Source organism: Somniosus microcephalus, chromosome 1 (assembly GCF_052327205.1).
Source record: "Somniosus microcephalus isolate GS21.2 chromosome 1, FLI_Smic_1.0, whole genome shotgun sequence".
Classification (NCBI taxonomy): Eukaryota; Metazoa; Chordata; class Chondrichthyes; order Squaliformes; family Somniosidae; genus Somniosus; species Somniosus microcephalus.
This window is the reverse complement of record NC_140987.1, coordinates 196,874,089-196,901,960: the sequence shown is the minus strand read 5'-3', so window position 1 is coordinate 196,901,960 and position 27,872 is coordinate 196,874,089. Positions and strand designations below refer to the sequence as shown.

The 27,872-nt window shown below is 46.6% G+C and overlaps 1 protein-coding gene across 5 annotated transcripts in view; it reads left to right on the top strand.

Moving 5' to 3' along the window:
• Positions 1 to 27,872, top strand: part of adgrv1 (adhesion G protein-coupled receptor V1) — a 986,427-nt gene that overhangs the window by 920,988 nt on the left and 37,567 nt on the right. For all 5 annotated transcript variants that reach the window (XM_085989059.1, XM_085989068.1, XM_085989050.1 and 2 more), the window contains 2 exons: positions 20,371 to 20,492; positions 22,058 to 22,249. In XM_085989059.1, the coding sequence (XP_085845185.1) occupies positions 20,371 to 20,492; positions 22,058 to 22,249 (314 nt within the window). The remainder of the gene's footprint in view (positions 1 to 20,370; positions 20,493 to 22,057; positions 22,250 to 27,872) is intronic.

Below are 27,872 nucleotides of genomic sequence, written 5' to 3'. Positions count from 1 at the left end.
TCAAAAGTTCTTGGTGCTGGTAAATCCACTACTGCCTAGGAGCATTACTTTAAAATCTAACATGATTTCTGAGCAGCCTTTGTTTTTGTAGTTAGTCACAGACTGAAAATACATTTCAAACAAAAAACTTTCACAACTGGCACTTTTTAAGGATTTTGACAGGGTAGCTTATCATTATAGTGTACGACATTCAGATCCAGATTTCATTACAGCCTTAGTCAAAAACATGGACAAAAGAGCTGAACTCAAGAGGTGAGGTGAGAGTGACCGCCCTTGACATCAAGGCAGCATTTGACCGAGCGTGGCATCAAGGAAGTCTCATAAATTTGAACTCAATGGGAATCAGGGGGAAAACTCTCCACTGGCTGAAGTCATACCTAGCACAAAGGAAGATGGTTGTTGGAGGCCAATCATCTCAGCCCTAGGACATCACTGCAGGAGATCCTTAGGGCAGTGTCCTCGGCCCAACCTTCTTCAGCTGCTTCAGCAATGATCTTCCCGCTATCATAAGTTCAGAAGTGGGGATGTTCGCTGATGATTGCACAGTGGTCAGTTCAATTTGCAACTCCTCAGATAATGAAGCAGTCTGTGCCTGCATGCAGCAAGACCTGGACAACATTCAGGCTTGGGCTGATAAGTGGCAAGTAACATTTGTGCCACACAAGTGCCAGTCAATGACCATCTCCAATAAGAGAGAGTCTAACCACCTCCCCTTGACATTCAACGGCATTACCATCCTATAAGCTGTTTGAACGCCTGATACTCAATAGGATAGCACCAACTGTACATGAGAAGATCATTCCAGAGCAAGCAGGTTTACGCCCGGCAAATCAACAACAAGCCAACTGCTCAACCTCACACAACACATCGAAGATGGTTTTGAGCAAAGGATGGTAACAGGTGCTGTTTTTGTAGACCTGTCAGCAGCATACGATACAGTGAACCATAGACGTCTCCTCTGCAAGATTCTAGAGATGACAAAAGAGATTCACTTAACAGAGCTGTTAGAAAGCATGCTTCAGAATCGCCGGTTCTATGTTGAACTAGGTGGGAAGCGCAGCAGGTGGCATATTCAGAAGAATGGTCTTCCTCAGGGAAGCGTGCTTGCACCGCTGCTGTACAACATCTACATGAATGACCAACCTATAGACGGTGTTACACGCCGTTTTATATATGCTGATGACTTGTGTCACTGCCCAAAGCACTGATTTTAACACCGTGGAGAAAACACTTTCTGAGGCCTTGGAGGAACTAAAATCCTACCATGAAGAAAACCACCTTCGCGCAAACCCATCAAAGACGCAAGTTTGTGCATTCCACCTCAGAAACCGTGAAGCCAAACGCCAGCTGAAAGTAACCTGGTGTGGAGCAACACTGACGCATTGCGAGCACCCTATCTACTTAGGAGTCACCATTGACCGATGCCTTGCCTTCAAGAACCACATCCAGAAGACAAAGGCAAAAGTGAGCTTATGAAACAACATCCTGAATAAGCTCACTAACACAAGATGGGGAACAAGCCCGAAAACATTGCGAACCAGTGCACTTGCTCTTTGCTATTCCACTGCCGAATACGCCTGCCCTGCATGGGAAAGGTCTACTCATGCCAAGAAGATGGATGCCGTTCTGAATGCAAGCTGCCGATTTATCACAGGTTGCTTAAAACCAACAAACACCAACAGCCTATATATCCTGGCGGGTATCGCTCCCCCTGATATAAGAAGAACGGTAGCCAGCAAGAAAGAGCGACTCCGTCAAACATCAGATGAGAGACACCCTCTGCATTGTCATACACCTACACCCAGCCACCTAAAGTCAAGAAAGAGCTTCATGAACAGTGTTGTTCCATTACAATCAACCTCATCTGAAGCCCGCATTGCCTTGTGGAAAGACCGGCTCGCCAGTCTTGAACAACCCCCAGTGATGGAAATTTTACTTGATGAAAGCCTTTCCCCAGGAGTTAATTGCAACTGGGCAACCTGGAAGTGCCTTAACAGACTTAGGACCGGTGTAGGTTGCTCAAAGGTGTCACTAAGCAAATGGGGATATTCAACCAGCCCGACAACTTGTGAATGTGGAACTGAGGCACAGACTATGCAACATCTCCTGCAATGCCCATTGTTAGAGGAACCCTGCACTGTTGCAGATCTTGCCGAATTCAACAACAAGGCGCAAAAATGTGTCCAGTTCTGGCTGGGCTATGTATAGACTGTCTATGGACACAATAAGAAGAAGACCATCGCCGACTCCCCCACCATCAAAATCCTGGGCGTAACCATTGACCAGAAACTTAACTGGACCAGCCACGTAAATACTGTGGCAACAAGAGCAAGTCAGAGGCTGGGTATTCGCAGCGAGTGACTCACCTCCTGACTCCCCAAAGCCTTTCAACCATCTACAAGGCACAAGTCAGGAATGTGATGGAATACTCTCCACACACTTGCCTGGATGAGTACAGCTCCAGCAACACTCCAGAAGCTCAACACCATCCAGGACAAAGCAGCCCACTTGATTGGCACCCCATCCACCACCTTAAACATTCACTTCCTCCACCATTGGCGCACCGTGGCTGCAGTGTGTACCATCTAAAGATGCAGTGCAGTAATTCACCAAGGCTTCTTCGACAGCACCTCCCAAACCCGCGACGTCTATTGCCTAGAAGGAGAAGGGCAACAGACACTTTGCAACACCACCACCTGCAATTTCCCCTCCAAGTCACACACCATCCTGACTTGGAAATATATCGCCGTTCCTTCATAGTCACTGGGTCAAAATCCTGGAACTCCCTCCCTAACAGCACTGTGGGAGTACCTTCACGACACGGATTGCAGCGGTTCAAGAAGGCGGCTCACCACCACCTTCTCAAATGCAATTAGGGATGGGCAATAAATGCTGGCCTTGTCAGTGACGTCCACATCCCAGGAGTGAATAATTAAAAAAAAATTCCTCTTAAGCAGGTGTAGATTCACTTTCTTAACAATTGTTAATATTTGTAGGAAGAGATTTTGTTGCATTTCCTCTTCTCAGAAGTTTTATCTATTGTTATTTGCTTCTCTCAAGAGATTACAGTCTAGAAATGACTGTCAGGCATATCAGTGGATGAAGAGTTACGAAGTTCCTGTGACATCCCTCTGCTATTTCAGTGGAGGGATTTGGCTGCTTACAATAAATGGGTTAATGCCTGTGTTCAAATAACACGCAGAGGAATGTCATACATATGTGTTAAGCATTTGTCTATCGATAAGACTAACATTTTCCGAGTGGCAGGCAGTGACTAGTGGGGTACCGCAAGGATCGGTCCTAGGACCCCAGCTGTTCACAATATATATTAATGATCTGGACGAGGGAATTGGATGTAATATCTCCAAATTTGCAGACGACACAAAGCTGGGTGGGAGGGTAAGCTGTGAGGAGGATGTCGAGAAACTCCAGTACGATTTGGATAGATTGGGTGATTGGGCAGAAACATGGCAAATGCACTATAATGTGGATAAATGTGAGGTTATCCACTTTGGTGGCAAAAACAGGAAGGCAGATTATTATTTGAATGGCAATAGATTGGGAGAAGGGGAAGTGCAAAGAGACCTGGGTGTCCTTGTGCACCAGTCGCTGAAGGTAAGCATGCAGGTGCAGCAGGCGGTTAAGAAGGCAAATGGTATGTTGGCCTTCATAGCAAGAGGGTTCGAGTACAGGAACAAGGATGTCTTGCTACAGTTGTACAGGGCCTTGGTGAGACCGCACCTTGAGTATTGTGTGCAGTTTTGGTCGCCTTACCTGAGGAAGGACGTTCTTGCCATGGAAGGAGTGCAGCGAAGATTCACCAGGCTGATACCTGGGATGGCAGGAATGACGTATGAGGAGAGATTGTGTCGATTGGGCTTATACTCACTGGAGTTTAGAAGATTGAGAGGGGATCTCATCGAAACCTATAAAATTCTGTCAGGCCTGGACAGACTAGATGCAGGAAGGATGTTTATGATGGCCGGGGAGTCCAGAACCAGGGGTCATAGTCTAAGGATAAGGGGTAAGCCATTTAGGACTGAAATGAGGAGGAATTTCTTCACCCAGAGAGTGGTGAACCTGTGGAATTCTCTGCCACAGAGGGCGGTGGAGGCCAGTTCATTAAATATATTCAAAAAGGAGTTGGATATATTTCTTAAGGCTAAAGGGATCAAGGGATATGGGGAGAAGGCAGGGACAGGGTACTGAATTTGTATGATCAGCCATGATCTCATTGAATGGCGGAGCAGGCTTGAAGGGCCGAATGGCCTACTCCTGCTCCTATCTTCTATGTTTCTATTAGTTTCTAGCCTTAAGAAAACTATGTGAAGAACCCTCACTCTCTCGCTGCAGTTGCAGGCCTACCTGCCCACAGCCACCCGTCTCTCAATCTGGCTGGCTGCGGGCGGGAATCCGAGGCCTCCAATGCAAATCAGGCCCTGCCGCTAAAGTCGGCCCCAACCCACTTACCTCCACAAAATCCCAGCCATTGTCTTTTCACGTTCAATAGTTTCTTGCATTTTTATGTTTACTTAGTTTTGAGTAAACAGGACACTTGAAAACTGCTTCTTGATGATGAACTTTCATCAAACAAAATACCACTACTTTTAGCGCTACTGGAAGCACCCCGCCTCCCTCTTGGGACGCTGCAAGGGAATATTGCGCTGCTACGTACCGCGGTACTGCAGGCCTTCCTCCCTTCTTAAAGGGGAGCGGCCTTGCACAGCGCGACCTGGGGCCCAGCTGGGCCACCAGGGATTGGAGTGCCGGCAAAAGAGAAGTTCCGGGCTCACGGAGCGCAGCCGGCACTCCGCAGGGGGTGGGGTGAGGGGGGGGGGGGGGGTAAGAGGGCAGGTGCTTATTGCACTGCTTGCGCTTGGCTTCCGCTTGCTCCCAGCGAAGAGACTCGAGGTGTTCGGCGCCTTCTCGGATGCTTCTCCTCCACTTTGTGCGGCCTTGGGCCAGGGATTCCCAGGTGTCAGTGGGAATGTTGCACTTTTTCAAGGAGGCTTTGAGGGTGTCCTTGAAGTGTTTCCTCTGCCCACCTGGGGCACTCTTGCCGTGTCGGAGCTCTGAGTAGAGCGCTTGTTTTGGGAGTCTCGTATCAGGCATGCGGAAAATGTGACCCGTCCATCGGAGCTGATCGAGCGTGGTCAAAGCTTCGATGCTGGGGATGTTGGCCTGAGCGAGAACACTGATGTTGGTGCGCCTATCCTCCCAATGAATTTGCAGGATCGTGCAGAGGCAGCATTGGTGGTACCTCTCCAGTGCTTTGAGGTGCCTGCTGTACATGGTCCATATCTCTGAGGCATACAGGAGGGCGGGTATCACTGCTGCTCTGTAGACCATGAGCTTAGTGCCGGGTTTGGAGGTCCTGGTCTTCAAACACTCTCTTCCTCAGGCGACCGAAGTCTGCACTGGCAAACTGAAGGCGGTGTTGGACTTCGTCATCGATGTCTGCCCTTGTTGACAGTAGGCTCCCGAGGTATGGAAAGTGGTCCACGTTATCCAAGGCCTTGTCGTGGATTTTGATAATCGGGGGGGCAGTACTGTGTGGCAGGGGCAGGTTGGTAGAGGACCTTTGTCTTACGGATGTTTAGTGTAAGGCCCATGCTCTCGTACGCTTCAGTGAAGGTGTTGACGATGGTTTGGAGTTCGACCTCCGAGTGAGCGCAGACGCATGCATCATCTGCATACTGTAATTCGATGACAGAGGATGGGACGACCTTGGATCTGGACTGGAGGCGACGGAGGTTGAACAGTTTCCTGTTTGTTCTGTAAATTAGCTCCACTCCAGCAGGGAGCTTACTGAGGGTGAGATCGATCATTGCAGCAAGGGGGATGGAGAAGAGCATTGGTGCGATGACACAGCCTTGCTTGACCCCGGTTCATACGTGAATTGGGTCTGTGGTGGAACCGTTGGTCAGGATCACGGCTTGCATGTCGTCGTGAAGCAGGCGGAGGATGGTGACAAATTTTTGACGGCAGCCGAATTTGAGGAGGACACTCCATAATCCCTCACGGATTTGACAGTGTCGAAGGCCTTTGTGAGTTCTAAGAAGGCCATGTACAGCGGTTGGTGCTGTTCCCTGCATTTCTCTTGTAATTGATGTGCGGTGAAGATCATGTCCATTGTGCCCCTTAGTGAGCGTAATCCACATTGCGACTCTGGGATGAGCTCTTCGGCCACTGGGAGCAGGCAATTGAGGAGGATTCTTGCGATGACTTTCCCTGTGGCAGACAGCAGGGAAATTCCTCTGTAATTACCGCAATTGGACTTGTCACCTTTCTTGAAGATGGTCACAATTACGGCATCTCTGAGATCCCCTGGCATGTTCTCCTCCTTCCAGATAAGAGAAATTAGTTCATGAATTTGCGCCAATAGTGCTTCTCCGCCATGCTTTAGTGCATCGGCGGGGATTCCATCTGCTCCTGAGGCCTTGTTGTTCTTCAGTTGTCGGATGGCCTTTTCAACCTCATGCCGGGCTGGGGTTGTGCTGAGATGGTGGCAGGTAGCATGCTGCGGGATGGAGTTGAGGACACTCTTGTCGAAGACAGAGTCTCGGTTAAGGAGACCTTTGAAGTGCTCCTTCCAGCGGGCACTGACTGCCTCTCTGTCCTTGATGAGTACATCTCCATTCTTGGCCCGCAGTGGGGTAGGACTTTGGGTGCTTGGGCCGTAGATGGTCTTGACTGCGTTAAACAATCCACGCACGTCGTGGTTGTCGGCTAGCTGCTGGATCTCCTGCGCTTTCTCCACCCACCATCTGTTCTTTAGGTCGCGAGTTTTTTGTTGGACCTCTGTCTCCAGGCATCTGTAGCGCTGCTTTCTTGCTCTCAAGTTCTGTTGCTTTTTCCAGATCAGGAATGTCTTGTGCTTGCAATTTAACTATACTAATGCAGGTTCCTAATATTGCCCCACCTGCACCACAGAGCCACGATTTCTAGCTGCTGCAGAATTCGGCAACTTGAAAGGACCGTGCACCCCCACCCACCCGAGTTATGCTGGAAACCACTGTAACTTCACAGGAAAGTGTTCCATCACATCTCTCAGGATGTCCCATAGCACTTCAAAAGAAAGAAAGACTTGCATTTATATAGCGCCTTTCACGACCACCAGACATTTCAAAGCGCTTTACAGCCAATGAAGTACTTTTGAAGTGGAGTCACTGTTGTAATGTGGGAAACGCGGCAGCTAATTTGCACACAAGAAGCTCCCACAAACAGCAATGTGATAATGACCAGATAATCTGTTTTTGTTATGTTGGTTGAGGGTAAGTATTGGCCAGGACACCGGGGATAACTCCCCTACTCTTCTTCGAAATAGTGCCATGGGATCTTTTACGTCCACCTGAGAGAGCAGACGGGGGCTCGGTTTAACGTCTCATCCGAAAGACGGCACCTCCAACAGTGCAGTACTCCCTCAGTATTGCACTGGAGTGTCAGCTTAGCTTTATGTGCTCAAGTCCCTGGAGTGGGACTTGAACCCACAACCTTCTGACTCAGAGGCGAGTGTGCTACCAACTTTTTTTTTAATTATATCATTCATTGAACATTAAGAACATTTACAACATTGTGATCATTCCATTGTATCATTCAAATCCATTTCGCCGCTCTGCACAGCCATTCCTCCACCACAAATTAACATCAAAACCTGAAAGTGAGCCACCACTGACACTTCACAGCCAACAAATTACGATTTGAAAAGGAGTCATTGTTACATGGGTAACAGAAGTCTGCAAAAGCATCCATAGAAATACATAGAAGTTACAACACGGATACAGGCCATGTGGCCCAACTAGTCCATGTCAGTGTTTACCCGCCAAGTGAGCAAATAGGCCTAATCACATTTACCCACCCTGTTCCTATATCCCTACTTCACCTTTTCCCATAAATGGTGCTTCTTCTAGTTTTCCCACCCTCTCTGTGCCTGAGAGCTCAGCAGAGTAAGGATTAAACCTGCTGTCTACTCCTCAGCCTGTGTGTTAGTGTTTCCAACTTGCTGCGTCATTAAAATGAAGTGTCCTTTATTTGTTTTGAAGATAACAGCAAAGTACTACTCTAGTTCAAGGTTCAAAGATACTGCTCAGGAGAAAAGAAAAAATTACCGAGCTTGTGCTTAAACAAGGAAGGAACCGGTCAAATTGACCAGAAAAGAACAGCTGAACTTAGTTATACAGTACCAGACTGTACGTAGTATCTTCCAATGCACACAGCTAGTCAACCATATTTGATAAGTAGAGGGCAAGGACGGCTTAATTCTAAAATGGTAAAAATTTTACTGATAGGTTTACAAAACATAGCCAAGGCTAAAAACCCTTGTAATGCAATATTTTTTCACTTAATGGTCCTACTTTATCAAAAAAATGTATTATCAAAAAAGAACTATTCTTGCCGATAAACTTTAATCTTCCCCACTTGTACACAAGCCAAACACCAGTATCCTTTACACCAACTGTTATTTTGTTGAAATTTCTGACTGCTGATTTTTTTCCACACTAAACCCCATATTTAAGAGAAAACTCTTTGTTGTAGGGAGCTCATTTACAAGATTAAGCAGATAAAATGGCACCTCATTATTATTACTGCAAAAGCTCTTGTTAAACCATTGTTTTGCCTGATGGAACATACCTGAAGATCCATCCTGTTTCAGAATATAGGAATCTCTATGTTACATACTTTTAATAAAACAGTTTTGTCTGGCAATTTAATTGTCACTTCTCCTGCTAGCCTAAGCATCCACCCCCTCCACGCTGGCGTACCATGACTGCAGTGTATACTATCTATAGGATGCACTACAGCAACTCATTGATGCTTTATCAGCAATACCTTCCAAAACCACGACCTCTACCACCCAGAAAAATAAGGGCCTCGAAGTTCCCCTCCAAGTCACACACCATCCTGATGTAGACCATTCCTTCATCATCGCTGGGTCAAATTTCTACGGTAAACTAGAGGTTGAAAATTATTTCTAACTTTCAAATCAAAACAAACGATCAAATATCTGGCTTTCTCCTTTTTTAAAGAAGATTGTTTTGCACTTGTAACCTGGAACTTCTTACCTAACAGCATGTGGGAGCACCTTCACCACATAGCCTACAGTGGCTCAAGAAGAAGGCCTATCACCACCTTTTCATGGGCGACTATGGATAGGCAATAACTGCCGACCTTGCCAGCGACACCCACAGCCCTAGAATGAAAATAAATGTTTTTTGTTACTGCTTGCTGAAAGGAACATTTGTGTGTGTCTGTGTTTGGAGAAATTTAGTCTTCATTTGTGTGTGTCTGTGTTTGGAGGAATTTAGTCTTCATTTGGGTGTGTCCATGGCCAGAATTTTCCAGGGGTCAGCGGGCAAGATCGGTGGCGGGTCGGGTGGGAAAGTGGTGTTTTTGACAGTGGGTCGGAAACCCGCTGTCAACCCGCCACAACTTGCCTTTCCCAATGTCGAGTCTGTCAGCGCTGAGCAGACCCCACAGGCAGCAGCAGGCAACCCAGTTAAACTCATTATAATCTACTTACCAGACCCTTACAGGCTTTTATAACTTACTTTTTAACTTTAACTTCATGGCCACGGAAACCACGCTGTTCAGGGACCCCGTCTGTCAACCTGAGGCGGGAGTTCAGTCGCATTGCTCCAGCTGATTACTTGACAGCTTCAAATGTACAGTAAAAGCTCCCACCTGACAGATCATCATTTTCCTCAGCCACAAGCTGTTTCTCAGTCTATTTCCAGCACAGATTCTACAGGCTTTCCACTCTCCATCCACTCTTACCTCAATGGAATAACTCTCTCACCATTGACAGAATGCTTCTGTCATCTCTACTTCACCTGTCATCTATTCCATCAACATGGGTGCCCTTTATACTGTCTCACCTTGGTCCTCAGAATCTGACCACGATCAGCCCCAACACCAGCAGCAACAGGCATATCAGCAGCACCATCAAAAACACCATCAAAAACACCAAACTTCTTTGCAATCATCTGATGCTGCACAGGACAGAGGGCCTCAGCACCCGAGCACATTGCTGCCTGGGAGGCCAGGGATGGCCTCACCATGGCTAGATTTACTTCACTTGATGCTGTACACCCTGGCTGCCACATGATGCGTCAGGTTGGCACCACCCCACACCAACACCATAAGGCATCCCTACAATGTCCAAGCCATTCCTTTCACATTCACCACCATTGCGGGGGGTACCGTTATGTCTCACCATTCACTGCAACTCACTAAGCCACTTCCAAATCTGTCCAAGATTTCAATGTTTGACAACACATTAACAGAAACTTTACATAAACATTGGATAAAACACCCAAGTGGCTACCCTTGTGTGCTGTTAGTTGGTATGATTGCACTAGGATGAGGATGAGTGTGAGGGGTGGCTAGTGAGATGGGGATGTGATAATAGAGAGGGTTGGGTGGAGGTGCAAGGTAAGTTGGTGTGAGTAAGGAAGTGCAGGAGCAGGGTAGGGAAGGCAGAGTGATGGTCCCAGAGATCTTCCTGCAGTTCCATGGTGCACTTAACTAATTGGCCACAAAAATCACCTTCCTTTACCTGATTTTCTGCCTCTGACTTGGCAAGCTGTCTATGGGAATCACAGTTCATGCTAGCAGCTTACCTAGAGCATGCATAAGGGTCAGTGACCCAGAAACTGGGATAGATTCCCCACAAATTCCTCCGGACGGACATTGCTGTTGCTGGCTTCATACTGGGAGACCAAAATATCTGGTTTGAAACTCCAGTAAACAATGCTTTTCCATCTAGCAATCTTGATTACATGGGAAGGATGCCAAGGTCTTGGAGAGGAAGCAGAGGAGATTTACTAGAATGATACCAGGGATGAGGGGCTTCAGATGTGGAAAGACTAGAGAAGCTGGGATTGTTCTCCTTGGAGCAGAGAAAGTTAAGGAGAGATTTAATAGGTGTTCAGAATTATGAACGGTTTTGATAAAGTAAATAAGCAGAAACTGTTTCCACTGGCAGGAGGGTCAGTAACCAGAGGACACAGATTTAAGATAATTGGCAAAAGAACTAGAGAGGAGATGAGGAGAATTTTTTAAACACAGCAAACTACAGGAAACTTTGGTTTATCCGGAGATTAACTGTCCAGAATGCTCGATCCACCGGCAAAATTCAGGAGTCGGTTCAGTAAGTTTTTTTCTTTTCGTTGCTTTTTTTTCACCAGTCAGGCTCTGCAAGGTCTAGCTAAAGCTGTTGCTTAGCTACAGAGACGCTTGCAAGCTACGGCCGACTGTTTAGAAGCTGACAGGGTTTGTTGCTAGATACAGAGCTCAAAAGCTCTGTATGTTTTAACATTAGCGCTGGTTTGTCCGGCAGTTTTGATGGGACGGCAACAGCTCGGTCACATCGGTGCCGGATATCACAAAGTTTCCTGTATTATGATCTGGATTGCACTGCATGAAAGGGTGGTGGAAGCAGGTTCAATATTAACTCTCAAAAGGGAATTGGATATATGCTTGAAAAGGAAAAATTTGCAGAGCTATGGGAAAGAGCAGGGGAGTGAGACTAATTGGATAGCTCATTCAAAGAACCGGCACAGACTGAATGGCTTCCTTTTGTGTTGTATGATTCTATGATATGAAAACATCAACCTGGATTCCTAATCTAATTAAGTCAAATCTTATTTGACTAGACATTGTTTATTGAAGTTGTTTACATTGATGGATTCCTTTAGTCTCTGGATTGCCACTGCAGGAAGTAATTCACAATGGTTCAGTTTTGATTATTTGGGAGGAATATCTATTTTATTTTCCCTTATGTTAGCTTGGACATTAAAGCGAAGTGAGAATTTTTACAGTAGTGTATGTGCCTTTAAGTCAGAACTACTTTTTACAGCTCCTGTATACTGTAGTACCGGCAGTGACCACACCGGTATATAAGCTGTGCGCATGACTCTGTACCCCAGTCTAGAGATTACCCTCCTCCAGTAAAGACCTGTTATTTGTTAATGTACAGCATCCGTGTGATTATTTATCCATTGAACCACGGATCTAACATTTACAAGTTGTAGTCCTATGTTCTTCAGTTTTCTATTTTGGTACATGTTCAAAATAGATGCTCCATGTTCAAAATAGATGCTCCATGTTCAAAATATACTGACAAACTTGTAAGTTTGAATCCTTATTGTTTGGAACAAATTATATAAAGTACAGTATTTGTTATGTTGATTTGCTAATTAATTTTTGCTTCTGTATAACCTTAATTTTAATGAATGTGAAATATTAGTTATACCGGAGCTATATAACCTGTAAGTGTGCTGTTTGGAGAGATCTAGACCATGTGCTATGTCGGCATAGGAGCCTGGAAATTCCATGAGCATTATTCCAATCTCCTGCTATAACTTCAGTGAGAGATCAATGGAATCCCACAGAAATTGTATAAGTAGCTGTTTCTTAAACATTTATTGTTTCACAGGGGTTCCACTGATCTGCTGAAGTGGGAGATCGGGAGAACTCCATAGAATTTCCGAGCCATTATTTCTGGTGCATATCTCAAAGATAGAAGGATTCATTGTTAACCTTTTGGAATTGCATCTTCGATATTTAGCAGACAAGGTCAAGTTTCAGTTTATAAGAAGCATAGACTCGCCAATGAAAGTGACTTTTGTGGAAAGCACAAATGAAGGGCATTGGGACGTAACTCAAATTTTAATACTTGATCCTCACAGAAACTCTATTCTATAGTCAGTAAAAGAGCTAAAATGTCAATAAACCCTGTTACTTTTTTTCTTAGCATGGTGAACAATTTGAGCATACTGGCACACAATTGGCTTAGTTGCCATCGCCAGATCTGGCTTGACCACTTTAAGCTTTACTGGGCCTCACACTTCTCTATCAAAACTGCCCACTACTCTAGCATTAACCTGGAAAGCAAAAGATAACTCCAGGCTCCTTTTTTAAAATCTCTTTCCCCCTTCCCAACACCCTCACCTGGTACAACAAATGTTAGAAACTAATGAATTATTTTACATCAACAAGATAGAGACTATGGGCTGGATTTTGTCATTGGTGGCGGGCTAGGGGCGTGTCAAGTGGTCATCGTGTCAGGATCCCGTCTCCGATGTAAAGTGGGACAAAAGAGCAATTGAGCCTTTTCATACAGAAACTCGCCTCCGATGATGTCATCATTGCAGCTGGATTTAAGGCCTGCAAGCAGCCTTGTTTCTTTTTCAGCCTTTCAACTTTGTGACCATTGTTCTGAGTGATTTCTTCTGCAAGTATGTCCAGCTCTATACCAAAGTGTGCACCTAGATTTGATGAGGCCTCCCTCCAAGCTCTGGTGGAGGGAGCAAGAGCAAACAAGGAGGTGCTCTTTCCTTTCTCAAGCAGGAAAAAGCCTCCACAGCAGACTAAAGCTGTGTGGCTGCTAGTGGCACAGGAGGTCAATGCTATTTCTATCTGCAGCAGGACCTGGCTGCAATGCCAAAAGAGGTTTCATGACCTTCTCCGCACAGGAAAAGTGAGTATTACATTCCCATCACCCTCAATCTGATCCCCATTGCCTCTCATCACCAGCACTCTGCATTGTCAAGCGCCTCCTGCGCATCCCATTTCACCCTTACATCCCTGCACCCTTACCCATTCCCTCGCTCTCTATGTTCACATTAACTGAAATATTTGACTATGCAGCCCTCACACTCCCTATCACTGTGATGCAATGCCAGCAACTTACAACACACAGGGAGGGCCCTTGATCTTGGGACCTCACTCCATCTTTGTCTCCGTCTAAGCATCTATGCTATGGATTCTCTACATTCACTCCTTCATTCTCACTCAAACTCCACTTGTGTCCCTCATTGCAGGAAAAGAGAGCCCACAATAAGAGGGAAAGGGTGAGGATAGGAGGAGGGCCACCCTCAATAGCCTAGCTCACCAATGCAGAGGAGGCGGCCCTGGAGATCATAGGAGTGGAGGACGATGCGCAAGTGGGGGACGGACAGATGGGCGCATCGCAGCAAGCTGGTGACAGAATAGTTTTGCATCTCATTGACATTGCATGAGTGACTGACAATGATTCTGATGCTCTAACAGATTGAGTTATGATCATCTGCACAATTCAATGTGCATGCAACCTTTATCTCACATCTCTAACTCTTTCCTTTACTCCCCCACAGGACCATTGAGAGCCCCCGTCCCCACTGTCCAGGAGGAGCAGCCTGAGCCTGAAGACTCCTCAGAGGAAGCTGCAACCTCTGAGGGCACAGCGTCAGCAGAATTCAGCGCACCCAGCGCCAGCGCAATCACACCTCAGTGGGACCTTCACGAGATAGAGTAGTGTTGTCACCTGGTGTATCACAGATCACAAGTGTGCATCAGCAGAAGGTGGAGACAGGGACAGCAGTGGAGAGTCCTCATCGGAGGGCGCAGGACTGTTCCAGCTCAGCTCAGCTGCATGTCGACCCTGTGCCTCCGGGTCCATCCAGAAAGAGAGTGGTGCTGGAACTCCAGGAACAGGTGCAAGTGTGGAGCGAATGGAGGAATCCATCGCGAACGTCAGCAGAGCCTTTGTGGAGGCATTGGCGCATGAACACATCACCATGGAAAGGATGGCAACCTCCATGGAAAGGGTGGCTACCTCCGTGATAAGGCTGGCTACCGTAGAGGAGAGGATGGCTACGGTAGAGGAGAGGATGGCTATGGCCATGGAGGAGCTTAGTCGCCAGGGTATTGAAAACATGGTGATTGTTCAGAATAGACTGACATCTCTTGAGGAGCGATGGTCAGCTCATGGAAGGCCTCTGGAGTAGGACTTCCAGTGCAGAAACGGGTCCTTATGGCCCCATGCAGTGAAGCAAGGTGCTGTCAAGCCACTTGCTAGCTCTGAAGTGGGGCTGACCCATGAGAGGGATGTTGGTGGCAGAGAACAAGGAAGTGGGGGCTCCTCTCCAAGTGCTCACACTCCCATGCCACTGCAAAGCCCTCAGTCAGAGCCCCACCAGAGTCCTCACCCAACTGAGATGGTCATCTCAGCCCCTGCACGGCCGTAGGAGCAGCAGACTGTTGCCGAGCCCTCACAGGCTCGCAACCCCAGAGGACGCTCGCCAGAGGTGTCGAGGCAGGAGCAGCAAGAAACTGAGCAAGGGGCCTCCACATCTGCTGAAGCCACAGGGGAAGCACCACGTAGGAGCATGCGTAAGAGGAAGATAAAGCACAAGCAGTCACAAGGGTAGTCACTTCGGTGTTCTGTTGTGTTTATTTTTGAAAAGCCATCCGTGAATTGTGATGATAAACAAATTTGATGGCAAACTGTTGAAGTTGTGGCCTGTGTCATTTCGCAAATGGGACTTCCACATTGAGGCCTCAGGGCGACTTGCAATTGTCAGTATGGAGGTCAGAGTGATAGGAATCCGCAGGTTCTTGTCCATTGTCGATGCTCTGGTAAGAAGTTGCGATGCAAACGTGTTTGATTGTGCAGGCTAAGCAAATCTGGCCAAGATGAGTGCGTCCCTTGCATCCTGGGCAGCAATGTGCTCGCGTGCTGGTGCCACTGGTTGATGCGCCTCCGCAACCTGTTTGTTGTCGGTGTCCTCCTCCTCCTCCTCAACTGAGGAGGCTATGCGATCAGCCACTTGTACCTCAGACAGCTGCAAGTCACGATGCTGTGCCATGTTGTGAAGTGCACAGTAGACCACGATGATTCTGGAGACCCTGGCTGCTGGGTACTGATCTATCAAGGCATCTGAATCGTGTGTTCAGCAAGCTGATGGTTTGCTCCATTATGGATCTGGTGGAAATGTGGCTGGAGTTGTAGCGCTCCTCAGCGTCGTTGGAAGGGCACCTCAACGGCGTCATTAGCCACATCTTCAGGGGATAGCCCTTGTCTCCAAGTAGCCATCCGAAAAGTTGGTCTAGCAGACTGAAGAGCGGAGGTACACCAGACTGGCACAGGATGAAGGAGTCATGGCAACTGCCGGGGTACTTGGCGCAAACATGCAAAATTTCCTTATTGTGGTCACACACCAGCTGTACGCTGAGGGAGTGGAAGCGCTTGCGGTTGACAAAAATACCTGGATTGTGATGGGGTGGCTTAAGGGCCACATGTGTGCAGTCAACGACGCCCTGCACCCTTGGAAAGCCTGCCAGATTAGCAAACCCAACCGCACGCGCAGTTACACTTGCTTGATCCTTGGAGAAGTTGATGTAATTGTGCGCGATGGCAAAGAGGGCATCGGTTACCTGAGTGATGCAAGTGTGTGCGGCCACCTGGGAGACGCCGCGGATGTCTGCTCCTGATCCCTGTAATGAGCCTGAAGCAAAAAAGTTGAGTACGGTGGTGACTTTAACGGCTACTGGTAAGGGGTGTCCACCGGATCCTCTGGGCTCCAGGTCTTGCTGCAGCATTTTGCAGATGTCAGCAACTACCTCTCGCGAAAGTTTGAGCCTCCTTTGGAGCTGCTGCTCAGTCATGTTGAGGTAGCTTATCCTCTGTCTGTAGTCCCTGTTTTGTGGGTATCTCCTGCGCTGACGTGCTTCCATGCGCTGGCCCCTTCTGGCCTGTGCAACTTCAGGTGGGTGAACAGCAGCTTGGAGCTCCTGTTGTTGCTCCTGCAGTTGGTGCTGCTGTTGTTCAGGGTTCTGCTGCTGCCGTAGCTGGTCTTTGTCCGAATCTGATGTCCAGGAGGAAAGGAAACAAATGGTTCCCATGCTTCTGGTATATACCTCAGTTGAGGAAGCGCTCAGTCACTGTGGGGAAAGGGGTTTCCCAGGTGGTCACACTGGAGATGGGTGTCAGGCTCCAAACTTCCACAACAATGAATAGGCCTGTTAAAAGTTCCCCCAGACCTGAGACCACAAGGTTCTGCCACGTGCAAATGATCATCGGTGAAAACTCATTTTTAATGGAGGAGCTGCAGCTGTTAGTAAGCCATCCACTTGTGAGGCCGCCAGGATTAACTGGCGTGTTCCAGGGGAGACGTGCAGGACGGGGGAAATGTCTTAAATTCTGAAAGGCCTCTCAAAATGGGATTATAGAGGCAATTAACTGGTAGTTAAGGGTCTTAAGGGCCAATCCCACCTCTTAGAGGTGGGATGGAAACGGGGTCTGAAACCACGAATGTGGGAAAATTGCTCGGAGGTGGGATCAGAACCGCCGCCATTTTTAGCAATTTTTACAATTCACGCCTCATTCCCGCCTCCTCTGGCCTGGCAAAATCGAGCCCTTTCAGTCTGCTGCTTCTCCCATTCCCTTTGATCAATAAACAAATCCCATCCCCCCCCCGACCCTGTTCCTCTCCCACCCTATCCTAAACCCTTGTCTCCAGTTTTCCCCCATTCTCCTGCCGTCCCCAAGCTCATCTCATCCATGAGACCTACTTCCTGCTCCCTTAAACCCATTAATTCCTGCCCCGCATCTAAGTGTTACTAGTTCCTTCTCCTCAGGCACTGTTCCCCTCCCTTTCAAAACCACCATCATCAACAACCCCCACTTCTAAAAATCCACTCGCAACTCCTTTGTCGTCGCTAACTACCATCCCATCTCCAAACTCCTTGTCCTCTTCAAGGTCTTTGAATGTGTTGTCACCTCCCAAATCTGTGCAACCCCCGATGTGAATCTCTGCAGTCAAGCTGCTGCCCGTCCCACAGCTCCAGAATAGCCCTAATCAAAGTCATGAAGGACATTCTCTGTGACTGTGACCATGGTGCTTTATCCCTCTTCTCTGCAACCTTCAACACAGTTAATTGCACCATCTTCCACCGATGACTCTCCTCCATTGATGTCAATGGAAACAAAAATCAGGAGAGGTGTTTAATGGGTGGCCGAGTTGATATTGCTCATTTTACACCATCGTCTAAAGTCAAAATTACCTCCAATCAATCCAGTGCTCCCTTGGCCAACCTAGCACCCTCCACCCGCCATCAACTTCAGCTCATCCAAAACTCTGCTGCCCATATCCTATTCCATATCTGGTGCTGCTCACCCATCAACCCATGCTTGTTGACCTACATTGACTCCTGATCCTACAACACCTCAATTTTAAAATTCTTGTCCTTGTTTTCAAATATTCCCATGGCCTTAGTCTTTCCTATCTCTGTACCTTCCTCAATACTCTAACTCCAGCCTCTTATGGATCCCTCCTTCCTTTTGCCCCACCACTGGTGCTCATGCCTTCAACTGCCTAGGCCTTACTCTCTTGAATTCCCCCCTCAAAATCCCTCCACCTTTCCATTTAATCTTTAAGACCCTCCTTGAACCCAACCTCTTTTAATCTCTTCTTCTTTGGCTTAGCACCTGAAAAGTACTTTGGGATGTTTTCTACACTAAAGATACTGCATAAATGCAAGTTGTTGTCATTGTCACTGATCCACATACCTTCCTGTACATTTGAAGGGGACCTGAAAGTGAATATGCTCAGTTTCAACTGCTGGAAATCTGAGTTATATGCGGGGAAGTGGGACTAATTGGATAGCTCTTTCAAAGAGTTGGCACAGGCATAATGGGCCAAATGGTCTTTTCTTGTGTCATAAGATTGTATGACTTTTAAGCAGAAGTAATCAATGTTCATGATGAGAAATATCAGCAAAATATATGCAGGATGTTTTAAATATAAAAATACATATTAATCACAAAAAGTAGCACTTCACTAGGTGCTCTAACACAATGGTTCTTACACAGGGGTCCACGGAGACATTCCGGGGAGTCCGCGAAACATTGACCAATTATTAGTTGGAGCAGATATCTGAAAATTGCATACTGTAAAAATGAACCAGTAAGGATCTGGGAGGAGGCGGAACCAGAGTGTCCATGTTCAGGTTCCTTCCAGTGACCTTATTGGTGTCTGTGGGAGGAGAGCGGAGGTTGACTGGCTGGTAATGGTGGTGAAGGGCGACAGAAAAATAGAAAAGCTTTGTTGGGAGTCGGTAAGTTTTAAAGTTCAACCAAGGGCGAGTCGCCATCGTTCACCACGAGTTTCCTGCTAGCTTCATGCGGTCTTCTAGAAGGTTTTTATTCGTTGTGCAAACTTTTCCCGAACCAGTTGTGTGGAATAATCTTGGATTATTAATGTCGCCAAGTTGAAACCGCCGTGGGGCTGAATCGAGCCGAAATACTGTTACCACACTGACTTATGTGCCGGAAAGTTCTGGAAAAGTTGCGCAGCAGAGGGAGCGGGGTTATTGGAGACCCGGGGCCCGCCAGGTTGCCCAGCTGTTTTTTGGGAGGGGTGGGAGGAGAGTTCGGGTTCGCATGTCACTGGCTGGAGACAGCAGGGCGCAGACTGGCTGAGAGCTGGAAATGCAAGGACTTGTTCCTGACCCGCTGGGAATGCCCTGACCGCGAAAAGAACAAGTTTCTTTGATGTGGATGTTGGCGGACGGGTGTGAAGCAGGCGATCCCAATCACTCAAGTAGCTGTATGTTTTGAGAGGTTTTTTTTGTCTTGAGCTCTTTTTAATTTCACTTTTTTAGCTCTTTTGCATTGGATTAAAATTGAGGCTTTTGCTCATTTCAAATTATATTTATATAAAAAAAAAGGTTCATAATTAAAATTCATAGATGAGCAGTAGTTTTTAGGACAGTACTTAAAATTAATGTAACAAGTAGGAAAGTGAACAGCAGGCACAGCTTTAAATAAATTGTCAAACATCACACCAAGGGTAGACAGACTCTGCAATGAGAAGCAGGCACACCCATCTCACTGATATCTATAAGTAAATACCTGTTTTCTTAAAAGCATTAAAACACGCTTTACATGCAGCATTTTCATGAGTATATTGTACAGTATTATAATTTATATCAGGGATCTGTAATTACTAATCGATTGGAAAAGCAATCCTTCAACCAAAAAAGTTGAGAACCACTGCTCTCACACACTGTAAAGATAGAGTGGTAGGATGTCGACTCATGCCTGCAGATACCACCATGTGTGAACTCTTGATCTTGGCCTTGCTGCCAGGAAGAGGCATCGAGAGGAAGGGAAGAAATTGAGAGTGAGTCACCCTTGGGTCATTGTTGTATTGTGCACAGGAACAGAATTGACAGGCAGCGGACAGCAGCTCACCTGACAATTATATCAACTGGATAAGGGGGCATGGGAGACCTAGAAAGGGTAAAAACTGAAATATATTTAAAAAGTCAATGGTACAGTTTATGACCATAAGGAGAAAGCTGTACACAACTAAAAATAAAATAAGAAGGTTGTAAGATCAAATCAGAAATGATGGGAATGATTAGCAAAGGCCTTCAGGTAAGTTTTATGAATTTGCACTCAAATGGTGCAGAACTTTGCCCACCATGAGCACACATTGGTAATTCCAGCATGGAGGTCAACAGATCCTGCAAGATTTTACATCCATTAAAATATGTTCTGGAACTTTCTAATATGTTCTTTCCTTTTATCTCCTTTATTTACAGAGGTTCCCCTTGTGCTGTACCTTTTCGCTTTGATATCACTGACATGGCTATGGGGAGGCCTGCACATGGCCTTCAGATACTTCTGGATGTTAATCCTGTTTGTCATCTTTAATATCGTGCAGGTAAGTGTGTTACACACATTTAGAACCTCATTACTATAGTAGAAGGATAATCAAGTATGAAAAATCATCGAACTGATGTGATTCTTAATGTATTCTATTACCATACGAATTAATTTAAAAAAATTATCTAGGCTCTGTATGCTCTGAAGGCCTATTAGCAGCTTCCCCCACGTTATGTCTCCTACAATTTTCCAGCTGAATTGAGTCTGATATTGTGATATGGAAGCCTGGATTAGTTCATTTTAAATGTGACTTCACTTCATTTTTGTCTTGTATAAGTTAGGATTTTCGAAAATTTATAATCCAATTGAATAAACTTGGAAAAGAAAACATCCTGTTTGCATTAAATCTGTTTTCAAAATTCTACTGATAGCTTCCCAATCTCCTGTGATCACTGTGGTTTGAGTTGTGGACTGCACTGATTGCAACCGGATACGTGAGGCCACACAGAAGCTCTACAGATTGAGCGATACCATCATCCTGATCTGCCAAATATCATGATGCCCTATTAGATCCAGGAATAACTGGGACTGACCAGGATCAAGGACAGGAATTGGTATATGCAGCCAGCCTGTGCCACCTCCTGAGGCGGACTTCATATGGAACTCATATGACTAAATTCAAAGTACAAATTCTAACTTCAAAAAAAGTAATGATTTTCTGTATTGATTAATATGAATAACATTTTTGAAAATCCTAACTTATTATTTAATGAAAGCAAAATGCAGCTCTTCTGACATTTACAGTGATGATCCTGAATGCCATCCTATATGATAAACATGTAAAATGCCATCAAACCTGTTTAGGCTGCAGTGATGTATGTTGATGAGAAAAGATGATCTTGACACTGTGGTATTTTGTTTTGACTACACGCTTCCTTATACGGCTGAAGGCCTTGCGGGGATTTAAGATGTTGGACATAAACAACTACAGAAGGGCAATTGTTTCTGTAAAGCTGTTGTATCATCCTTTTAAATAACAATCGGCAACTGAAAAATGGCCTGAAACAGTGTTTACTGAATGTGAACTGGTTTCCTCTGACAAATTATTAACCTTTATGATGCACGGAAAAAGAAACAGATTTTTTTCCTACAGCAGTATTTCAATGCACAAACAAACTTCAAGTGGAAATGGGAGTGCACTTGCCCAAACCAGATATATAACAGATTAACCCTCAAACTGCTTGTTTGTTAAAGCACATAAAATTATTCTTTATCCAACGGGGAAAGGGTTAAAGTTACTGGGTGCTTAACCCCTCTTGCTCATAACACCATTGGGGAAAATTACCAGGGATAGCAGAAAATGGAACCCAGATGCCAAAACTAATATCAGTAACATTAGATGGTGACGCTCACCAAAAATCATTAAAAAAATTGGAAACAAGGTAGTAAAAATTACATGGCCAAAAATCTGCAGAGCAGCAATCTTGGTACATGCCAGGAGCAAATCCTTTTGTTCAATATGAAATTAAATTTTTAAGCTTTTACCAAATCTGTTTTTACTCAAAAGCATTTGTGCTGGCTCTTTAATACACTGTTTATTATGTTTTTGGTTGTGTTTTTCAGGGCCTGTATGTTTTTGTGGTATACTTTATCTTGCACAACCAACTCTGCTGGCCAGTGAAAGCCAGCTACAGTATGGAAATCAATGGGCATCCAAGTCCAGGGTCAACTTATCTCACACCAGGCAGCGGTGCACCATCAGTGGGAGGAGAGATCAGCAAGTCTACTCAAAACCTAATCACTGCAATGGAGGAGGTAATATTTACCAGAACTGTACTTTCATACAGGTTGCTTTAAGACTCTAGATTTTTCTGACCAACATATTCATCTTGATGTGTACATGGGTAATCTTGTCAGTACAAAATATACAGGTAATTAAATCCCACTAACAAAATAAGTGAAAAATGACTTGAGCATAAACACCTTATTTTCCTGATGTGATGTTAAAATTGTCTCCTATAGTAGAAATATATATTTAACATTTTAGAGGGCTACTATTCCGCTCCAGGTGCTATCCTGGAGAAACTTGGATGCTGGGATGGCAATAGCGCCCCAAGAGGCAGTCTGGCAGCACTGCAGACTGCCATAGAGGGGGCTGATAAGAAGACAGCACCATAGCGCCAAGCAGTAGGTGGAGGAGCAGGGTAAACACGTGTGACTATGAAAGTGATAGTGGAGGAATTAGAGGACTGTACTGGTTTGACTGTGAGGCTTCTCTTTTTATTCAAGATGGCATGGAACAGTGGTATGGTCAGGGGGTGGGGATTCCTGCTCTGTGGTAGTAAAACAGGTGTTAGTGGCTCAGGAGCGGGCTGACGAGCCTCTTCAGAAGCTGTCAGTGGGGCTTGTGGTTGTTTCGGCAAAAGGCCTACGAATATTAATGTTTAAATTGTGCCATTGGATAGTCTAGACAGTACATGTCTTTCTTTTGGGCATGTACATGTAACAACAAATTTCCTCAGTGTCTTCATTTGCAGTTACTTATTGCTGTATTAAAATAAATGGGTTATCACCTCAGTGAAAAAACAAACAAAAGGATGTCATACAAGTCAGTTAAGCATTAGTATGCTAATATTGCTCTAATTTCTAGCGCTTCTATCCCCTCTGAAATATTCACCATCTGTACCCAACTACTATCAAGATTCTTATTCACACCTTTATCACCTCAAGGCTGGCCTTCAGTATTGCCAACTTCCCTGAACCCAGCGCGAGAGACGTGATTTTGGAGTGAAATAAAGCTTCACTCATGATGGAATGCCTAAATCTCGGGAATTTTTTAAAAAACGCCAATTTGCGCATCCACTGCTGGGCTCCTCTGATATCGATGGGGACAATCTGCCGTGTAGTGCATTCTGGGTACCTAAACAGCCACCATTGGAGCTCCGGTCAGAAAGTCAGTTTCACTAATGGGATTGAGAATGGGGGCAGGGAAAAGCACTTTTGAAGCAGGAGAGGGCGGAAATTACTAAAATAAACCTAAACCCAAGAGCCCAGGGCATGCTGGGTAAAGGAGACCATCATTAAACCGTCACGAACATTCATAGCACAGGCGCTTGAACATAAGAACATAAGAAATAGGAGCAGGAGTAGGCCAATCGGCCCCTCGAGCCTGCTCCACCATTCAATAAGATCATGGCTGATCTGATCCTAACCACAAATCTTCTATCACTCTACATCCCTCCTGAACCCATGTAATCTCCTGGGAGAGGCGAAAAACCAGATAAAAAACCCAATGGCCAATTTGGGAGAAAAAATCTGGGAAATTCCTCTCCGACCCATCTAGGCGATCGAAACTCTTCCAGGAGATCACTGTCCCTATATTTTCTACAGTACTTACCTTCTGTAAAAGGTGATCTCCACCCCAGCCAGGAACAGGAATAGAACCATCTCCTGAAACCTAACACATAATTAGAACACAAGAAGTAGGAGCAGAACCAGGCTACACGGCCCCTGGGCCCGCTCCACTACCCACAGGGCCATGACCGTTCCGAACATAGACTCATGTCCAATTTCCTGCCCGCTCCCCGTAACCCCTAATTCCCTTTACTTCTAGGAAACTATCTATTTCTGTTTTAAATTTATTTAATGATGTAGCTTCCACAGCTTTCTGGGGCAGCAAATTCCACAGACCTACTACCCTCTGAGTGAAGAAGTTTCTCCTCATCTCAGTTTTGAAAGAGCAGCCCCTTATTTTAAGATTATGCCCCCTAGTTCTAGTTTCACCCAACATTGGGAACATCCTCACCACATCCACCCGATCAAGCCCCTTCACAATCTTATATGTTTCAATAAGATCGCCTCTCATTCTTCTGAACTCCAATGAGTAGAGTCCCAATCTACTTTAGAAAACTTTGAAACACTTTTTTGTGAAACTTATTAATTTAGTTTAATTAAATATTGTAACTGACAGGCTAGATTGATGTTTATTTTCCAACTGCAAGGCCGGCAGTTTCACCGTTAACCCGGCCCGGGTGATTGATGTGCACTCCGAACCAATAGGAAGAGCAGGGAGGGGCTGGAGCACCGAGTGGGCAGGTCCAATCCCAGGTGTCCCTCGCTGTCTGAAACTGCATCATTTTTAAACCTGATTTCTCTCAAACTCCAGGAGAAATGTGGATCTTTCTGTGGTGGCTTTAAACAGAAGAAACCCTGTAGGTGCAGTAAACATTTCAACATTTGTTAGTAAAATGGATTAATTCAGGACAGTCATCAGAGACAGGCTGCATCCTGCTTACGTCAGATTTGTCCCTCCATGGGACCTCTGACTTTGACCCTGGTCTCCCTACTATTGTCTCCAACCTATTTCCTGCTACCAGGAAATATGTCGCCCTTTAAATACTACATAACCAGGCTTATGTAACCTGAGCTTTTCCCTGTGTCCATTCGCGTTTGCACTTTGGCTGCCGCTCCGGACCTGAGCCATTCATTTATTTTTCCAATTTTTCTCCCCCTTTTCCTTTTCTCTCTATCCCTCCCTATCCGCTTGCTCCTGTCGTCATGCCTCCTTTCATCTCTCCTCTCTCGGATACGCTACCCTCCCAAATTCCTACCCCAATCCTTCATCACTCTTCAACCTTCCTACTCTCCTGCCGCCATCTCAGGCTTGATTCCCTTTTAGATAAGCTCACAGCTTCCCTCTGTGACTCTTGGCATCCTACCAAGGGCCCATCGAGGCACTCATCGCTGCCTCCTTATGAGCAGCAACCCCAACTGTCCCATCCTACTCTCACGCCGACCTTCCCACCCAGCGCGCCCACTAAGCTTGCCAATCTCCTCCCCATCCAACTCACCCCTCCCAGCGCTGACCCTGTGGACGCTGGCAGTGGGGCAGACATCACCGACCCTCTCCGCATCTCTCTCCAGAATGTCCATTCACTTGTGAACAAGGCCCTTGCCATCCATGTGCATTTCATGGATGATTGCATCGACATCGTGGCTCTGACGGAAACTTGGTTGAGGGGTGATGACACCTTACCCTTAAATGAAGCCTCCCTGCCTGACTATATCTTCCACCACTTGCCCCTTTCAGACCGCCGTGGTGGCGGTGTGGCTGTCATCACCAAATCACACCTTGGTCTGTCCCCCTACTCCTCCGGCACTTTCTACTAATTTGAGCATCTCGCCTTATTCCACCCCTCTCACCTCTCATTTAAAATTCTCGTTCCCTACAGCCCACCCAAGTACCATAAAAATTTGGGGGGAGAAATTCAGCATGTTAGCGCGGGTGGGGGGGGGGGGGGAGGGGGGCCGTAATGAGTTTGTGGCGGGGCATGAAGAATTCAACGCCGCACACGAAATTCACCTGGGATTTGCTAACAGTGAGCACCTAGCCCTTTAGTGCCTGGCAGATCGTGACGTCAATTAGTTTGGAACGCACTGTTAATGGCCCAGATGCAAAATTGACTGTCACCCCCTGCCTTAGCGCCTGGTCTGAACACGGCAGGAAGAGAAGGCGTTATGCATTTGGATGGCCGCTGTAGGAGCGGTATTTAAAGGGATCAACATGCACTTTCATTTTAGTGACCAATCAATGCTGCCTTCTCAGTTTCACATTGCGAAACAACCGTTTTCAGTGAGTTAAACGTTTCGTACTTTGAGGAGTGTTCTGCCTGCTAAAGATTTGTCACTTTCAATCTGCTAAGATTTAGAACATAAGAAATAAGAGCAGGAGTAGGCCATATGACCCCTCGAGCCTGCTCCGCCATTCAATAAGATCATGGCTGATCATCGATCTCAACTCCACTTTCCCGCCCCATCTCCATATCCCTTGATTCTCCCAGAGTCCAAAAATCTATCTATCTCAGCCTTGAATATACTCAAAGACCCAGCATTCACAGCCCCCTAGAAGTCCTACACTTGGATGCATTAATGGGGGCTGTTCTGGCACTCGACCTCACCCTCCAGCATCAACGTCGGAGGCAGCGGAGGCGGAGACAAAGATTGGAAAATGTGGCCAGAGGGAGAAGGGCCAACAAGGCTCTCAACAGGAGGCCTTACCCTCCCAGGGTATTCCAGGAGCACTTCTACATAAATTTAACTGAGGAGCAGTGTCTGAGAAGGCTCCACTTCAGCAAGGAGATGGTCACAGAGCTCTGCCACCTCCTGCAGCCAGACCTCGAGCCTCAGATCAGGACCACCACGGCTCTCTCAGTGACAGTCAAGGTCACCGTCGCCCTCAATTTCTATGCCAGCAGATCCTTCCAGTCTGCAGCAGGAGACATAGCTAACATCTCGCAGTTCGCCGTCCATTGCTGCATCCGAGAGGTCACAGAGGCTCTGTATAGTAGGAGAAGGGACTACATTTCATTGCCTATCACCAGGGAGAAGCCGGACGAGCATGCATGTGGCTTTGCCAGGATAGCGGGCTTCCCCATGGTGCAGGGCGCCATTGACTGCACCCACGTCGCTTTGTGAGCACCCCATAATAATCCTGAGATCTTCCGTAACCGCAAAGGCTACCACTCACTTAATGTCCAGTTGGTGTGCGACCAGAGACAGCGAATCCTCATTGTCAATGCCCGCTATCCTGCCAGCAGCCACGATGCCTTCATCCTGCACCAGACCAGTGTGCCAGCACTCTTCCAGCCACCACATGAAGCTAACAGCTGGCTGGTCGGAGACAAGGGCTATCCGATCTCCACCTGGCTCATGACTCCCCTCCGCAACCCCAACACTATCTACCCAGCACTCATATAATGAGAGCCATGCCGCCTCCAGGAACATCATCGAGCAGACCATCACAGTGCTCAAGCAATGGTTCCGCTGCCTTGACCACTCGGGAGGAGCCCTCCAGTACTCAGCTGAGCGGGTGTCCCTTTTTGTCGTGGTGTGCTGCATGCTGCACAACTTAGCCATCATGAGGGCCCAGCCATTGCCACCAGACATAGCAGGACCATCTCAGGAGAAGGAGGAGGAGGAACAGGAGGAGAAACAGCAGCGAGGGAGGAGGCAGCCACTCAATCGGCCTTCTGGAAGGGCGGTCGGTGGCCGCCTCATCAGACTGCAGTTCCAATAAATTCTATCCCACATCCCTTCTGTGTCCGCCCGGGAAAAAACTCTCTCCCAACTCTCTTACAACTGCACTTATGAAATCCCAACTGTCCTGCCTTTGGCCCTCCATTCACCACGATATTTCTGCAGCTACCGATCTGCTCAACCACACCCTCACCACCACCTTCGATGCCCTAGTCCCTATTAAAACAATTACTCTCCCTCAGCCTGGCCGTTCCCCCTGGTACGGCCCTCATCTTCGCTCCCTTAAGTCCAAGGAACGCAGACTTGAACGGATATGGTGGACAACTGGTTTAGCCATTCACCGCCAGATCTGGCTGGACCACATAAAGCATTGTCGGGTCCTGCTCTCGCCTGTCAAAATTGC